The following is a 19,413-nucleotide window of genomic DNA, read 5'->3' on the forward strand; positions in this document are numbered from 1 at the left end:
TGTAGTTCTCATCTAATTAATGGGAATATATACACTTCTCTTTCATTCAGTTTGCACTCCATCATCTGCTGGTATGTAAAGACCATTCATCACTCATTTAGTCCAGATGTTGTAGTTCAGTCTCTGTCTAAGCTTTATCCAGGTTGCCTGCAATGAATATTTAATCCAGCAGATGGTGCTACTGAACACACCTACACTCTTTCAGAATCAGAATAGTTGTTATTGTAGCAATGAAACACTGAACAAAACTCAGGTGCAATTCTCAGCACAACAGAAGCATGGTATTGACTGAGGAATAAAAGCGGTTCTGAAACATCTGCTTGAAGGTAGACATTCAAACTGTACATGATCAGGGTGAGGTGGGTCTTCAAGGACTTTATTAATTGAAACAACGGGAGCTGTGCAGCTTTTTGAGGGAACCCTCAGAAAGTAGTCTCTTTTGGGCCTTCTTCACTAGCCAAGCAGTATGCATTTCCCAGATCAGGTCCTCCCTGATGTTAACTCCCAAAAAGCAGAAGTCTGAGAGCCTCTCAACAGAAAACCGCTTGATAGTCAATGCCAGGATATAATTGATTTCTTCCTGAAATCAATGATCATTTCTACTTTTCTCATATTCTTATTTGTCTTGTGTACAAAAGGTTAAAATGCTGCTGGCCCTCAGTGCTACCCCTTAGTTTCCCCATAAATAAGGTATAAATTTAAAAATGGTAGGTGGCTTCCTTCTTCAGTTAGCACGTTCACAAAATGTTCAGAAAACTTGACCTCTGTCACTGAATTTGTAGTAGGAGCACCAACTGTGCCTCATTTTGGAGCTACTGTCTGCCCGGCAGGGTGATGATAAAACAGAAATCAAACTTCTCTATAATCTATGACCACCGTTCCAAAAAACACACTGACACTTACAACAACTCAACTTTATTGTTATATACTGCTAAAGGAATGCAGGACAGATTTCGCAATATATATTTTGTATGCCTCGTGTGTAGTTGGGTGGACACAGCACATTCTTTCCACATCTATCATATCTGTAGCATGCACACATGCTAAAGCCACTCACATATTATCATCAAGATTTTTTCTGTCTGCAGTTCTGAGAATGAAAACTATGAGCTGACTGAAGGATTGAATATTATCCTGTTTCCGTTTTTAATTCAGTGTTTGCCCCAGTCCTCCAGAATTCAACTGAATGTAAATGTACAAGTTACTTTCCGAGGTGTTCCCTAAACAAAACACAATCCGCAGGAATGTTGCTTTATGAAAAGTCTAAGCTCTGTGCACAAACATTAAGCCAAATATAAACAAAAACTAGAATAAATAGATTATTAAATTATATACAACAGTTCACTGTTCATCCTCACTAAAGTTGTAGAACCAAAACTGAAGCAGTTTTCTTTAGACTACAAAGACGCTGAAGAGGAGATGGAACGAAAGCCAATGTATTCTTCTGTCTGTGGATCCAGCAGCACAGAGATGAACCGAGCTTATACACAAGTGATTACAATGCCTCCACTTTGTGCCTTATTTTTACATTTGAGACCTTTGATTTGAGAAAAAAAAAAAAAAATTCAAGTTCCAGAACTTGAAAGTAAAATGATCAAGTTTCAGAAATGTGGAAGTTCATCTAGCTCTTTGTGCCCCTCCCACAGATGACAAACACACCTTCCAGGATTTTCCTGGATTGTTTTCCTTACAGAACACAAAGAGAATGAGTATGGAGTAATTAGATGTGACTTTTGAGTGACGGGCTATTACCTAAACCGAAAGCCAAAGTCATAAATCTAAAAATGTGTCCAAACTGCAGCCGCGAAGATTTTCGCTTCATTTTCTGCTGTTTAAAAGAACTCCAGAGATGAGAGGAAGTATTAACATAACTGAGGGATACAGTCTGTGACTGAAGCAGTCTCGGTGTTCACACTCTGCTAAGCTGGACTGAATCAGCTTCAGGCCCAGCAGGACTCAGTTCACATAGGTAGAAGAGGGTCTCCTCACTAGCTTCTGCCTCCGTCAGGGGCTCCAGGCGAATCAGCGAGCTGCGATGTGCCTGCTTCGACTCCAAACTGGTGTCCAGTATCTCTGATAACTTCTCAGTATCTACAGAAGCAACAGAGCTGGAAGAAGGCTCATGTTGGGTGCTTGAGGAGCCTGTGCTGCTGCCGTCTATGGCTAGATCCAGGTCTGGAGGAGGAATACAGCCATCGAGGAAAGCCAACAGAGGGCAGGTGGTGTACTGGATCAGCTGCTTATCTTGTGGGGGGAGCAACAAAAAACCAACTTTAAATATATCTGGTTCAATGAAGAAAAACACGTGAAACATCCTTTACTTTTCCTAACTTTATTGACAACATAACATTAATGATCATCTGCTCACGTCATAAAGAAAAGAGCTTCAAACAATCAACACTAACTAAACTTGTGAAATATTTGAATGTCTGCTCTCTGACGCCGATTTGGAGACACAATGTTGCAGGTAGAGAGAGTTGTTAATTAATTGTAATTTTAGATATTACTCCATAACTTTATCAGCTGCTTATTAAATAAAACCAGCAAGTTCACACTACAGTGTGGGAAATAAAAGCTTAAATGGCATTATATGAAGTATCATTAACCCTAATAAAGTGTAATGTTTCAGTAGTATCATACCAAATTAAATACTAATCTTAGGAAGATTGTTTTGCTTGTAACTGCTTATAACAGTCTGTATTACAGATTTACAGCACAAAACAGTGACAACTTTATAGCATTAATAATCAGTAATTGCCTACAGGATACTGAAAGTACATAGTTACTGTACATCTGTTGTTGCATTGTAATTTAGAAAATAATGACATCCATATGCATCTAACTCATTTCAGCAGTACCTTTTGGATTTGCAATATATCCAATGGCTAATTTAAAACTATCTTTGGTTAATTGTGTAGTTTATCCTTACCTGTGTTATCTTCCTCACTCCTCCCTTTGCTCACCTCTGCTGTGCTCCCTTTGGAGGGCACATTCTCCTGAAGGGTGACATCACAAGACAGAAGCTTTAAAACAGCCAAAAACTAACAGCATAGATGTAAATTAGAAGTTAGAGAACAGATTTACATGTTCAAGAACAAATATTCCTACAGACAGGGAATGAGCTGCTGCCATATGTTGAACACTTGCAAGTGTCTCTGAGAAGAAAACTGGCACGTGCAGACTGGTGCAGCTGCAGTCTCTTCTTGCTGAGTGTGCAATCGATGCTATTAGTTTACCAGTCAATCTATGTTACCACTCTCATCTATGACCATGGCTTTTAGGTAGTGACTAAAAGAATGAGATTGTTGATACAAGCAGAGAAAAAGAAGCTTGCTCTGTAGAGTATCTAGGCCAGAACGTGAAGAGGTTAGCAGCTTGGTCATTCAGGAAGGACTTAAAACAAAAGTCCTCCCTCAAATCGAAAGCCCTGACATGTCAGAGTCAGACACTCGAATAGAACCATCTCTTAGGTGAGGTGATTTAGGCATGTCGAAACTAAGAGGAGACACACTGGCAAGACTATGTCTCAGCCAACTTGGGAACGCCTCAGCGCCCCCTCCCCCAGAAGAGCTTGGAGGAGGTTGCTGGGGGGAGGTAGGTTTGGCTTTCCTGCAACCCAGAGACAGACAGGCAGCAGAAAATGAATGGATGGCTCCTTCCATATTTTTACCTAAAAATACTCCCATTACATTCTCTTTATGGCAGTGGAAGTACCAATGGTCAGCTTATCCAATTTTGGATAGTCAAACTGATCAGATGTGTTAAGGCTAGAAACCACCAATGACCTAAGTGGGTGTTTATGATGTGTGTGTATAATGCTATGTTACCTCTTGAGTATCAAAATCAATGCCACACTGTTTTCCATAAAGCATGGCCTGAAAGTCCTCTAGACTGCAGTCAATACTATCCAGATAGTCCATGAGTTCCACCCTAACAAAAAAGACAAATTCACACACATGTTAAATAAAAAATTAAAAAATTAAAATGAAATGGAACACCATATTCACATGATCACATGACCAACATGGAGTTGTAGAGTTAAAATGTGACAACACTAGACACTTCAATGTAGTACATGCCTGTTCAGCTGTCTAGAATTTGGGGAATTTGTGGTTCGCATACTGCACACAGCAAAGTATTTAAAATACTAAAAACAGCAAAGCACATGGAATGGTTTTACAATGTTACATATGCATCTTGTTCATAATTAGCCCCCTTACAATGTTGCTTCCATGACTCTGTACAGACAGCATAAACACAGCAACATATACTGTCAGTATGGATGGGTCAACCCAGCTTGGAAGGTCAGAGCAAGGGCATGTGCTAATTAGCTAAGATAAGGTTCAGTGTAATCAGTGTTCTTGGGAAACTGTGCCTGACCAGTCTAACACATGACATTAACCATAACTGATTTCCAGTGAAAGTTTATATGGCTTGCCAAAAACAATCTGTGATTTGTGCTGCCTTGCAGAAAGTGGTACTGTTGTAGTGAAAGGGTTTGGAGAACTATGCGGCTATTCCAAGGACAGGCTGGCTATGCAAGACACATCTCCTGGATGCACTGGTACGCATCTTCTGTGATGTATCCTGGGTCATCAGGTGTTTCAGGTCTCGCAACATCATACACCCTCGCCCAGGCGACCCAGCCGGGGGTGATCAGGCCCCAACTTGGTACCAGTAGCTGCCCATGGATCAGCCCTCTTAATCCACAGCCACCTTGTGGCTTTCTCTGCCGCTTTGCTCACAGCCTGGATAGCCCTCTTTTTGGCTGCCCCAGCCGCTCCCAGTCGGCCCAGGACTTTGCAGAGTGATTGTCCTGCAAAGCCCCAACAACCCACTTCTATGGGCTCATAGAAAGTCTTCCAGTCCCTTCCCCTGCATTCCTGCACTAGTTCCTGGCATTTTCTCTCATTGGCCTCCTGGATCCGCTCTTACCAGGGCACTCTGAGTTCCAGCATGATCAGATGTTTTGAGGCATCACAAATAATGATCATGTCTGGCCAGAGAGATGTTTTTACAATGTGCTGTGGGAACTTTAGCCGTTTACCCAGGTCAATGGGTAAACAGCTAAAGAAACCCAGTATAAATAACTAGCAGGCAGAAAAGGAAAGACTTTTTTGGGCCTCCACATGGACATTTCTATAACGCCTTGTTAAAGCTAAGACATTACATGTTACAAACATGGGAAGTGTGCATTTGATACTGCACATGTAATCCAATGATAGCTTTTAAATTTAACTTCTCGTGTAGTTCTCACTTGATATTAGGCTACTCGATATTTGGCTAGCAGAATTGGTAGAGTTCATTAAAATTATTTGATTACCTGGGGCAGACCTAGATTTTAACACTAAGTTTACATATTTCAGAAACATAGCGATCACTGTCCCGTGGAAACATCCAATTGTGTGTCAACTATTTAGCTGTTGATATTGTGAAATTGAAGAATCTGGGGGCGGCTTACTGAATTAACTTTTTGCAATGTACCAGGACCTGTGGCATTAAAACAGTCCCACGGCTGTAACCACATCCTTGACTTGACACAGTGCTCTTAGGTTTGAAAACCCTCACCTTTGTTCCTCCAAACATACGTGTCACTGTAGCCAAAAAGCCCAATTTTTGTCTGGTCTGGCAGTAAAACCTTTGAACAGCAGGCGCACACCAAAACTGTTTCTGCACTTGGCAGATGAGGGTCAGTAGTGTAACGTATGAGCTGATCAGGACAGAGATCTTGGAGGCTGTCGCCGGGATTGGCTGGAGCCATTCTGGAGGTCACTGCCCCAAGTGCTCCAATTACCACGGGGACTTCTTTGGCTCCTCTCTCAGGCCTTGATACTTCTCGTGTTCCTTCTTCTTTCATGTTACAATCACTCGGTATAGCTACATCCATCACTACGGCCGCATCCAGGACATACTTTTCACAAATGTCCCTGTATACTAGGGCTGCCACAAACGATTATTTTGATAGTCGACTAGTCACCGATTACTTTTGCGATTAGTCGACTAATCAGATCATGCATCCATTGGACGTAAAACGTACAGCTTATTGCACCAGCATGCATCTGCTCTAATATAACTATCATTAGCTTACAGCTTTAAGTGTTTAAGGTAAGTGCGAACTAAAAATAAAGACAAGATGATAGCTTGTTAAATTTTAATGACATTTGCAGATTGTTTTGGTGAAGTTTAATAAACTCCTTGCTATCTAAAATATAACGGGACACCGAAGTATATGCTCAAGCATCTCACACTTCTGATAATCAGTTGTCTGCTTGACGTTTAGAAACTTTAATCTCAGCCAAACCGATTTACTCAGGAACAAATAAAATACTACAAAAAGCCAAACAATAACATTTTTAAGTTATCTAAGTGACTTATATATATTTAACCTGAGTATCGAAAGACGGCGGTGGGTTTGAAAACGATTTGTCGGGAGTCCGGTGTTCTCAAAGGCTCTAGTGAGTCTTGCCCCCGGCTAGCTATCGAGCTAGTGGGTAACAGACGTCTCCGAAAATGTCGGAGCACTTTTGAAAATATGTGGTGTCTTGATGAACTGAGCAGATATTTGAGGTTTACACAGCTACATTCTCGCCTGAAAATATGTTAAACGTTTATTTTGTGACCCAGAAAGAATAATAAGAGTAATATTAAAACTAAGTAGCTGCCGCCATTGTTGGAAACTGAGCTGGGCTGCGCTATGAATTCTGGGACAGTGCTACTTCTTCTTCGGGGTTTAACGGCAGCTGGCATCCTTGTACATGCAGTGCTGCCATCTTCTGTTTCAGTTCGTTATTACACTCTTAAATCCTACTACTTATTCCTGCTTCTTTTGTGATCTTACAAAGCTTCAAATGACGCGTCGACTATTAAATCAGTCGTCGACGATTTTGATAGTCGACGTAATCGTGACTAGTCAACTAATCGTGGCAGCCCTACTGTATACTATGCCAGTCTCTTGGTTATGGGGTTCCATGTATGTCCTGCTTGCTAACATCTTGCACCCTGCTGTTATGTGCTGGATTGTCTCAAGTGCATTTTTGCACAGCCTGCTCCTGGGGTCTTGCCTGGTGTGGTTGACCCCAGCCACAGTTTACATGTGACATCAGAGCTACTGGCGAGAAAAAAAACAGTATCATGCTCCTTTGCCCTCTAGCCATCCTTTGAACATATTTGAGACTTAGCCAAAATGCCAGATATTGGATGGCCAGTGGAGAATATCTGGTTTATTCTCCTGGTGACCATCTCTCTGCTTCTTCAAGCAGCTGGCAAAGCCTGTGAGTGCTTGTTTGGCAGCTTCCAAGTCCTCAGGTATAGACAGCTTGCTGTACTTCTTAACAAGTGCACAAGACAACCCCAACAAGGTGGTTTTACAGGTGGTAGACACAGACCATCCTTCCTGACTAATTTTACTTGAGTTCTGCTTCTTGTTAAGTGTCCATTTCACTGCTTGTAGCATGAGACGGTACCTGCAGCCCAGTAAAAGTGCTGTCTCATCTTTATATACACCATCACAAGACATTTTGATGTCACCCAGCCTAGTCTCAAGAATGTGAACAAGATTATAAAAGACAGGCCCCCCCCAAAAAAGAGCATCTACCCAACGGCAAGACCAATGTCTGCTTCTTTGTGCAAAGAACAGGAGGAGCACTTCCAGAGGCCGACAAAATGACCTCTACCTGGCTACTAACATTCATGTTTCTTACCAAATCATCAGTAAAAGACTCCATAAGGGTGCCACAAGGGTCCAACAACATTAGAGTGACCCGTATTCACATGCCAGTTTAACTGACTATGTATTACACTACAATGATCCCCCGCGTAGTTTGGAAGATCCTAGTTTTTCATTCAGTTTTCACACAGAAGGATCTGAGTCACAGAGTATCTTATAACCAAGGGATGACCTCAGTGTAACCAGTCAGCCATCAGTTCCACATCAGCTCAGTGCTCCATTTAAATGTTTTATAAACATCTGAAAGGGATCGATAGTCTTATTTGAAAATAAAAGTCTCACAATCTAAACAACCAATGAAGCATCAAAATTCAGTGAGAATTTCGGTTCAAACTTACTTCCCCAACAGGTTGATGTTCTGTGATATTGCTGCTCCATTCTCATTCAAGATGGAATCCATCATTTTCACTGGGTCCTCAAGACTCAGCACTGAGGGTTTATTAAGCCGTAGGGCACTACTAGTTGTTCCATTGCTGTCTAGAGTGCTGCTCCTCTGACTGTCATCAGCTGCGGCTGCAGCTTCAGTGTGTTTGATGCCTTCTGTAATGGTGGTGCACACCTCTGTTTCAGCTGGAAGCACTGGACAGGTCTCGAGCTCTACTTCCACAATTTCGACATCGCTGAAGGAAAACATATAGAATATGTTTAACTATATGAATATATTTAAAACTTAACCTAAACACAACTTTCTAAAGTCAGTGTATTGTCATTTTACTTAACTGGCAAAGAATTTATGGCACTGGTTGCCATATACATTACCAGTCTTTAAAGTAAAATATTTAGTGGGAAAATTAACAACACAATGTTGCAATAATATGCAAATTATTTCAAACCTGTATTGAATTGAAAAATGAACAAAATATCAAATGTTGAAAGTGAAGTGTGTTGTTTTCCTCTTTTTAAAATTTATTATCATTTTAAAAAAAAAAAATTTTTTTTAGCAAAGCAACAATAACACAAAACAAGGACATACAAAAAGGAAAACAGGATGAGGTGAAAACGAGCCACAAGTGAAAAAGCTCGATTTTTGGGACAACCAAAAGCAGCTGGTCGACTGATCTAAGGGCCCGCGAAGGAATAGAAATACATCAGAAAAATTTTCTAGGTATTTACCTGTTTTTTCCTAATTGTACTGGAATCTGTGGACCTCATTTTTAACAATGAGTTTAATTCCATATTATTTTTCCTTATTTCACAAAGCTTTTTCAAACTGATTGGTTGCAAATAGATTTATAGTTCTGTCATTTTTTGCTTCACATTTGATTTCTTGTTTGGTGTGTCTTTTATTTGATGCATATGAAGCGATCATGCCATGCAGAACTGCTTTTTTAGTTTCCCAAATAAGTATTTGGGGAATCATTTATGTCCACAAAGGATGTAATTGAGGCAAACAACAGTGTTCAAAAGGGTTGGGAGAATGGTGCATCACTCTTTACACTTTAAGTGTGACAAACATATTTAAAATAAAATTAAAAAAAAAAAAAAAGGGTGGGAGAGGGAAAATCAAATACTTTTCACACCACTGTAACTACTTCACAGCTACAAGGAGCTCAGCAAGTATGATGGGTCTTGTTTGGTAGCAACATGTCATGTAACGACACTATATAGATTGTAATGATGACATAATTACATTTAAACAAAGGTTTAAATGTAATTAGTTTAAATCAACTAATCAAAATAAATTTTGATTAGTTGATTGGTATTAGGAAGACAACTATAAGTGAAGTGCTGGTTTAAAATGAACATGTTTTTAAAATACAATTTTTATTCTCCTATTGTGTGTGTGTATGTGTTCCTGTCTAGCTATCTTTATGACTGCTGATGTAAACTGACTATTGTAGTCAGCAGGTTGGAATACCAATTCAAATATCTTCAAAGGCACTTGGTAGAGCAAAGCACACCTCTACTACAGCTGTTAAGATGTTACCATCTGATGTTATAAGGGCAGAATGCTAATGCCTTTCAAGAAGTCTTAGGTAAATCGTCTTACCCTTGCTCGTAGGCTTGTGACTCCTCTGTGATCTCCGACGTTACCTCTCCATCATTCTCAGTCAAGTCACAGATAATGACATCATCAGACAGCTCGGAACCCTTTACGCCATTGATACTACTGACAGAGGACTTAACACGGGGCACAGAGAGATTCATGACTTTAGAAAAGATTGTTTACAGAGCTCTTACAACATGATATAATCAACATGCCAATGCTCAACTTTAGGACCACACACACACACACACACACACACACACACACACACACACACACACACACACACACACACACACACACACACACACACACACACACACACACACACACACACACACACACACACACACACACACACACACACACACACACACACACACACACACACACACACACACACACAAAAAATATTGGGGCAAGGTGAACAAAACCCTTAAAGCGGAACATTTCAACTTTAAATTGCAAAGAATTTGGGAATATCATCATCTGTTGTTCATAGTCTTAGATGAATTAAATCTGTACGCAGAGAAAAAGATAAAAGCAAATTTTGAATAGTCAATAACTTTAGGCACTTAGAGCCACAGCCTCAAGAGTAGACAGTTCTGCTGTGGCAATCACTGCCTGTACAAGCACATCTGTGACCAACGGTCAGGAGTTCTTCACTGCATCTACAAATACAACTTAAAACCTTAGTATGCAAAGAAAAACAAAACTGGGATCCATCCAAAAAAAATAAAACAAACTGTTTTGAATTTGTATTTGATAATTTAGGGTGACTACTGCTCAGGACGTCCAGCACACTTTCTATTAAATTAGAAGGTGAGTGATTCAATCTGGCTCCTCTAGTTTGAGTCCCAGAACTGCCCCAAAGCATCAGTTTATAGTGAGTGTTTGTGTGCTTGGCAAAGTACTTAGACCAGACCTTCCCAAAGAGTGGGGCCCGCCCCCTAGGGGGGGGCGCAGAGCCATTGCAGGGGGGGCGCGGCATGAAAAGGGAAAAAAAAACAACGCTTGGACACTGCTAGCACGGGGTGCCTACAGAAATGCAAAGCAGGAGATGAAGCATCGCTGAATATGTTTCCAAACCAACTTCATTCTAAGCCACCGTTTTTGGTGATTCGAAACGCCGTTTACGTGTGTACGAAACAGCTGCGTTTTCAAAAATACCCGTGTAGGTGTGGACGTAGCATAAAAGAGTTAGTAGTTTATTTTCTTACTACCTGCAGATTACTTGTATTTGCTTAATTGTTTACTAAATGTTTGAGGTGTGAAATAAACCGCAATGGAGCAAAATATGGGTGTGTGTGGTTGGAGGACGTGTTGGTGCGTGCGTGCGTGTGTGTGTGTGCGCGTGCGCGGGGGGGCGCGAACATTTTTCTGTAAATAAAGGGGGGCCCAGCGAAAAAAGTTTGGCAACCACTGACTTAGACAGAGAATGAAGTGCCTGTATGACAGGATTTGTGGCTTGTAGTTATAAATATACTTCTCTTACTCTAATTTGACCAAAAAGTTAATAAATACATTCATTCTTACATGGAAAAACTTAGTACCTCTCTAAATGAATCAGACCATCAGATTAATTGAATTACAATCAGAACTTTCAAACTAAATGCCAAGAACCTGTGTCAACACAGGAAGCTAGTCGCTTGTCTTGTATTGCTTTGGTTTGGTTAGTTGCTGCAAGTCAGCTACAGCAACATTTGGTCTACCTCCTTACATGCTGAAGACTAAGGCCAGCCACATAAAAAACTACGCATTAAAGAGACCCACAAGAGCAGCAGCTCGTGATTGACTTGTTAATGAGATAGTACTTGGTGTTGTTATCCTGAAATACACGTTACCATTGTCATTGTAAAATTAATTATGTTCATTTAGCTAAAATGTTTGCAATGGCTAACATTATAGAAATTTTCATTTTTCTGCTGTGGTACCAAGTTGGGTATTGAGTTCAGAGTTACTGTATTGGTAATCATACAGGAAACATTTCTGGTATCACTAACCTTCCAATTTATTTAAGGCAGCACTTAAAAACAATACTTTTGAAAAGCATAATGTGAACAGTAACCATTCTTTACTGACCTGTTCAACACACACTTTGTCATCATAGATCTGGTGAATGAATTTGGGCTTCTTCCCATTGCCATTCATAAGAATGGGCCTGTTTAAAAACAAAAACAAAAACTGTGATATGGTAGTCCTTTGGAAAACAGCTTTATTGTTAAAAGTTCTTATTTGTTGTACCATTGCATTTAATGGCCAACCCTTTGTTAAAAACCAAACTCTAATATTTTATGTCACTAGTAATCAATAAAAAAGCAGCTTTATCATTTGTATAATTTAAACTCACAAAAAGTTACACTTTGAAACACCTACAACAGTAACTTTATTAGTATGATATTAGTGTTATACTAGTGAATTATTTTTGTCACATACGCCTTACATAAAACTGACAACCCCACTTCCAAAATTTAATTCAATTTTCTTTGTACTGTAAATCACAACAACAGTTGCCTCGAGGCGCCTTATACAGTAAGTATAAATGCCCTACAATAATACAAAGAACACCCCAACAATCATATAACCCCCTTTGAGCAAAGCCCTTTGAAACAGTGGGAAAGAAAAACTCCCTATTAACAGGCAGAAAACTCGGCTCAGGGAGGTGTGGCCATCTGCTGCGACCGGTTGGGATGAGGGGATGAAGACAATATGAAGACCAAAGATGAATATAACTAATAATTAAATGTAGAGGTGTATAAACACATAGTGAGGTTAGTCAAAAAGAAACCCTGCATCATGGGAATCCCCCAGCAGCCTAGACCTATAACAGCTTAACTAGCCTGGGGACCCTTACTGGAAACAGACGCCCTGTATCCACGAGCAGTCTTACTTACCGCACAGTTTTTTTCCTCCCTAAATTACATTTTGACCATTACTTTTGTTACTATTTATTTATCTTTAACACACAAGGTTTTTGGCAACTTATTAGTATAGGGGTGATCATCTACTAATCAGAAGGTTTGTGGTTTGATTCCTTACTGTGCCAGTCTGCATGGGCAAGATACTAATCCCAAGTAAGCACTTACAGCAGAGCAGAAATGCATTATATCACAACCAGTCCATTTGCTATGTATAGCTACTTACTGTAAAGAATTAACACTGTAAACTCACCTTTTACGTTTTAAATTCAGGATGCGGTTGTTCTGCACCAATGTAACAATAAAATGGATCAACTGAAAAAAAGAGCAGTATGAAAAATTCTAGCCTGACATGAACACTTCATCGCTTTTCATCTCTGTATTTTTAATACATGCTGATGAAGGCTTTACATCTGGCTGCTGAAATATTAGGTGGTAAAAGAAACGGGATAAATCACTAAAAAACTCAGTTTAGCTTTCAATGTACCAAGGGATTAGAAAGACTCCTTTAATAACATATCAACAACATAACATGAATAATAAGGCATAATATTATGACATTTATTACAAAAGAAGTTCAACTTTAAATTCAGTATAATCTAATGAAGATGCAATCATAACTTATCAGTTCCAAATCATATGAATTCTGACCTTTTTGATGAGCTGTTGTTGGTGGGCATGTTTCTGTCTCAGATCTGATAACTCTTGCCACAGAGACTCGTTCTCTCTGAAAAATAAGATGATTTTTGCAATCAACAGATTGGACTACAGGACCAGCTGTCACCTGTAAGATTCAGTATTCGATTACACAGTCTTGCATTCATGTAAGAATTCCTTCCTGATACACTGATCAAACACAATCGGGTTATTATATCTCAAATCAGCACGAGCTTACTGCTCAACTGTCTCTGATCTGCATAAACTATATATGTTCCATTAAAATTGTTATCTATTTTAGATTTAAATATGAAATTCTTTAAGAGATGTGTTTTCATGCCTTTGTTCTGGCACAAACAGGAATATCTCAAAGGTATATTTTTTGACACATTTCTCCTAAATTACAGGTCCTGGTGCATTTTGATAGCAGGAGAGACGAGTGAAAATTACAGGCTTTTATGCGCAATGGCCTTTGAGATATTCACTTTGAAACACTGCCAATGTGCAAAAAAGCAACAATGTTTTAAAAGTGGATGGAACAATTTAACTTTCTGGTGAGAAACCTGTTATTTAGTTGGGTGTTACTTTAACATGTAACTACCACTTCATCCAGCAGGCTACACGACCAAGCGCTGTGATTAACGGTGACCTGTTCAGAACGTACATAGTGTCAGGTGTGATAGGTTTCTGTATTTTTGTTGTGTTAAAAAAAATGATACCAATAACAATAAGAAATACAAATGACTATTTACTGACCAAAACCTTTACATGCAACTTCTCCAGATGTGTTGGTTTGCATCTGTTGGTTTAAAGCCCTACACTCACCTCTTGAGTGTTGCCAACCGGGCATCGATGTTCTCCTGTTTGCTGTGAACACTTTGAACACTTGCCAAAATCTTGGTCAGGTCTTCCTGTCGAATCTTGTTGTCCTCTGGTCGAGCATTAGAAACCTGAAAAACATAAAACATGACTAAGTCTTGTGCTTAAAGGACAGCAAAGTTGTGATCTGTCACAATGGATCAGAAGACTGAGCAGATGGTTTCATCAACAAACTCTCTCTGAGATGATTTAGCACAGCTGAGACTATTAGCGAAGTAACAGTTGTTACTGTTGTCCTTGTAATGACACTAAACAAATAGAGGGGTCCAAATGTGACTGTGGTATAGGCTAAATGTAAAAAAAATAAAAAAAATAAAATGTCAGAGCTCTCATATCATGGAACTTTAGTTTAGCAGCCTCAGTTTATCAGTAAGAAGCACACAATGTCAAATGGACTAAAACAAATTCCCTGACAAACTTGAAAGTGTCTTCTCTAAACCTAACTAGAAGACAATGGAAGCTGTCATTTGCATCTTACATTTAGACTCCTAATGAAATTGTATACATTTGAAAAATATGATGGTGAAGGTCAGGAGGTTTCCAAGGAGCAGAAGGATGTTTTTGACAAACAATAATCAATTGTAGATACTGGCAGCTGTCTGAATCATGGGGGTAACTTTAGCTACATTTTTACATGACACAATGGTGGAAGACACCACCTTCCTCTTGATGTTCTCCAACAGATCATCTTGTCCTTGTCTGAAGTAGGGGTGCTGAAATTCCACTGGACCATCTCTCTCCTGTTTCACAATGCCTGTATCAATGTGCATCACCTTGCGGAATCCATCTACACACAGACACAAAGAACAGGGAAGAAAAACAAACAATCAATTGACCCTGGATTTCAAGTATATATACAGTATACTGACACTTGTACAGTCATACGATCAAAAACCAAAAACTAAAAATTATATCATAGATTTCAGTGTTTTGTGATTTTTGCCCCCTCTAAGTCCATAGTTTGTAGTCACGTGACTGACTCGATGCCTGGCGGGAGCTCCACTAATTACACTATTATTCTAAAGTATTAACCTTACAGTATAAAAACAAAAGCAAGTGCTACTGTGATTTGGGACAATAGAAATAAAATAAAATTTTGTTGAATTTATTAAAAGTTAACAATTTGAAAGACAAAACAATATGTTTGCAATATGAAGGTGATTCTCAAAGAACTATGAGCTGAAAAGTTGGCAGGATCGGGTGCAGCATTTCTTTTAAGAATAAAAAAAAAACTAAATTTGAGAAAACTGGACAAGTAAATGGTAAATGGCCTGTATTTGTATAGCGCTTTTACTAGTCCCGCCTAGGGACCCCAAAGCGCTTTACACATCCAGTCATCCACCCATTCACACACACATTCACACACTGGTGGAGGCAAGCTACAGTTGTAGCCACAGCTGCCCTGGGGCAGACTGACGGAAGCGAGGCTGTCATATCGTGCCATTGGCCCTTCTGGCCAACACCAGTAGGCGGTAGGTGAAGTGTCTTGCCCAAGGACACAACAACCGAGACTGTCCGAGCCGGGGCTCAAACCGGCAACCTTCCGATTACAAGGCAAACTCCCAACTCTTGAGCCACGATCGCCCAAGTGACCCGAGGACACTCGCTCAGGGGAAGAGCCACCACTGAGACCCACAGGAGACCCACCCAGTTCCAATTACTCACTCCGTGGATGATACACTCAGCCTTTGACCACTTGATGAAAACTGATGGTCAAACGGTGTGCCCTGATGGAACGCTGACAACTTCACATTTTGTAATGACTAGGGACAGATTATATCGAGTGAGACGTGACATGCGCACGCAGAAGAACACAACCAGTTGTTGGTACTGAAAAGCAGCTGGGAGATTATTTTCCATATGGCACATTACAACCCAATGGCTGGTTGTTGTTACGGCAACACAGCCAAGCGTCCCTTGATGTTATTAGTATGCGACACAAACGCTACAACAAAGGTGGACGTCGAGGTGACGAGTTAACTGCTGCTCGCTATGTGGCTTTTCGTCCGACGACCACAGCATTGTTTTTCTAGCCATTTTCCTTGTTGCTGGGTTTCAAAAATGGCAGCTTTGATTTTTGGGAACAAGACTCTCTCATGACTCATCGAGTGACGCCACTGACTAGCCAATGGGTGGCATGGAGTCTTTTTACACCAGATTTCATTACCTTCTCAGATCACTTTGGAGGTACTATTTTAGTACCTGGTAACAGGTACTATGGCCTAACCCTAAATACCCTGAATACAATGGCATTTAGAAACATGCCCTGCCCTAACGGTGCGTTCACTGCCCTACAGGTTACCTGAACATAAAAGACAAAACTGTTCAGAAAAAATTGATAGAAATGCTGAAAATGGGAGTCACAGAACTGTCACACAGTGCCTGCTGTAGCCCCGTGATTCTAGCCAATTTTATTGTTACATTGGTGCAGAACAACCGCATCCTGAATTTAAAGCGTAAAAGGTGAGTTTACAGTGTTAATTCTTTACAGTAAGTAGCTATACATAGTAAATGGACTGGTTGTGATATATTGCATTTCTGCTCTGCTGTAAGTGCTTACTTGGGATTAGTATCTTGCCCATGCAGACTGGCACACTAGCCAGTGACTGAGCATGGCACTGAATAGACTGTCTCCTAAGAAGCAGGTAATACTTGCAATATGCCATGTGGTTACTATACTATCCAACAGTCTCTAAAATTATCCCAAGTGATAAGGAAATGAGACTAGGAGTGAAATAATACATCATACTGATTGCTTTTGCAATAAGGTCATGGATAAGATGAAGCAAAATACGTTTTTTTTTTTTTAAATGCAACTGCTCTAAACACACTACCCTATCAGTTTCACTTACTTAACACTTCATTAACCTTTATAAGGGGGTACCTACGAAAAAGGAGGACAAACGGAATGCCGTCATAAAGCTATTGTGATATGTCACAGAACAACAGTTTCAGGGACAACTTCACCAACAAGGTGCATGGAGTATCTGAAAGACTGAAGCTCACTCTACACTTGTCGTGAAGCTAACAGCTTTATTACGACCATGGCATGTGAGTCTGATAAATGCCACAGGACATGAATTGATGTATCACAGCCTGCTCCATGGTTCCCACCTCTAAATCTGACTATAATAACTTAAAATGTGAAAAAACAAAGGCATATAACAAACAACTGTTAAAGTAATCTACAAATTAGTTGTAATCAATGGCGGTCTTGATATTGTCCATGCATTTTTGCTAGGTGGTCCAGTGGATGGGTGTTTAAACAATAACCTGATTGTGATCTTTGCACAGAAATGAATGAAGTGAACTGACATGTGTGTTACTACTTACCAAGCACCTGCGTAGCTGCTGTCTAATACACAAAAAGCCAAATTCAAACAAACTTATTCAGCAGAAAAAAGGACACTTTTCAGAAGCAGAATGCGTTTGCTTTGACAGATACAGACTAAGATGAGGTAACGAAAGCATTCTTACACATGTTGAGCTGCCTGATGAAACTGGCCATGTTATTGTGCTTGAAAAACTTGGGGAGTATCTCCTTGGCGAAGCGCTGCTCGTCCAAAACTAGAAAGCTGTTGCCCTCCTGGGAAAAAAAAATCAACACTACGACAGTGAGAACGCACCTTCAAGGACAACTGGAACTATTTTAGCGTGTTCGTAATTACACACAAACAAAATTATCAGCCTGTAGAGGCCAAAATTTTAAACTGACCCTCGCATGCAGGGACTGGTTCTGTATGCGTAGGCTAGCTAAGCAGCAGACACGCAGCAAAGAAAAATTACTGGCTAGCTAATAGTTTGTTTTTAGCTTTGCACAATGCAATTTGTCGAATACATGTTATGAAAATCAAGGATGATCACATCCTGTTGTTAATTTTGATTACCGATTTTTAAATTAAGGTTATTCTCGCTAGCTAAATGTTTTGTTTGCTTTGGAATTTAAAACTAGCATGCTAGCTGTATGCAGCTTTAACTTTACCTGACTCCAGCAAATAAATTCATTGGTGTCTGTATCCTCGACCAACGTCCACAATTTAGTGAGGAAAGCTGGGACATTCGAGTTGTGTTTCATCTTGCCAATTTAACGACAGGTACACTTCGAAATTTAAAAACGGTAATATACGGTTTGTTTTGTAGCCTATAAAAACGCTGGTCAAGTCTTGCTTTAAGGAAAATGCCAATGGCGTACAACTTCCGGTTCTAGTAAGCAGGAGCTGATTGGTCAAAAACGATTTTACGTAAGCCTTCTCACGTGGAGTTTCATGCAAACTAAAGAGAGGCTTTGCACATCGGCCTCTGTCAAGTCCCTCGTTTACTTTTTTAAGGGGGGGGTTCCAGACTGAACTCGGAAATCTCGATTGGTCCCGCAAACGTGTCAGTCCACGTACACGTTTCCGATAGCACGGGGAGGGTGATCCCCGCACCCACCCCGTGCTCACGTGCAATCCAGCGGCGGAGCCAGGAAATTCTCAGTGGGGTGGCCAGGATGGATTGCTGGCATACATGTTTCACAACCACCACACACCTGCAATATTTGGAATGCAGGTAGTAGTGAAAAAGATCAATTAACTGTTGTACTTATATCGTGCAGATAAAATAATAAAGAACCATGCACTTTACAAACGTAGCACAATTTACAGACAGTTGTAGTGCGTGTGTGTCACTACTGTGCTGAGAGGAGATTTCCTTAAAGAGCAATGAAAAGTTATTCATTCATTCACAAAAAAAGGGGAAAAAAAGAAAATCAAAGTACATTCTGGTGTCAGTACCAGAATGTACCTGAGAATAAATGATTAAGTGTCATGAAACAAGGTGTATTTTGATTAATAGTACTGTGGTTGTTGCATATTATTGGAGTAGATATTTATACGGCGACCTGTCCAGGGTGTACCCCACCTCTGACCTTATGGCAGCTGGGATAGGCTCCAGTTGTGACCATGAAATGGATAAGTGGAAGAGAATGGATGGATGGAAGTTATATACTTGATTGATCTACAGCATTACATCATATTTTATAAGGACTTTATGTGCCTGTCTCATCTTTGCCCGGTTGGTTCCTGTTTTTTTTTTTTCTCCCAGTGTAAAGGAGTGTAAAAACTGGCTCAAGGCTGTCTTTGTTGGAACATAATTACTGCAAGACTACAGTTAAAAACAGACAGATTTACAGATGAATGGTCACCAGTGATAAACCTATATAAGAATAGTAGATGCCTCTTATAGTTCTTTGTTTGTACTTTCTTGTT

General features: G+C 40.0%; 1 protein-coding gene across 1 annotated transcript; it reads right to left on the reverse strand.

Moving 5' to 3' along the window:
* Positions 1-899: 899 nt before the first annotated feature.
* Positions 900-18,495, reverse strand: hsf2 (heat shock transcription factor 2). The gene is made up of 12 exons (XM_087852689.1): positions 18,150-18,495; positions 17,645-17,753; positions 14,827-14,954; positions 14,114-14,238; positions 13,283-13,358; positions 12,885-12,946; positions 11,796-11,874; positions 9,717-9,847; positions 8,065-8,346; positions 3,828-3,930; positions 2,930-2,996; positions 900-2,244 (listed from the first exon to the last, which is right to left on the reverse strand). The coding sequence occupies exons 1-12, from the start codon at positions 18,240-18,242 to the stop codon at positions 1,910-1,912; spliced, it is 1,590 nt and encodes a 529-aa protein (XP_087708815.1). The 5' UTR covers positions 18,243-18,495; the 3' UTR covers positions 900-1,909.
* Between the last annotated feature and the right edge of the window lie 918 nt (positions 18,496-19,413).

This window comes from Neolamprologus brichardi, chromosome 15 (genome assembly GCF_056152115.1).
Source record: "Neolamprologus brichardi isolate AB-2024 chromosome 15, ASM5615211v1, whole genome shotgun sequence".
NCBI classification, from domain to species: domain Eukaryota; kingdom Metazoa; phylum Chordata; class Actinopteri; order Cichliformes; family Cichlidae; genus Neolamprologus; species Neolamprologus brichardi.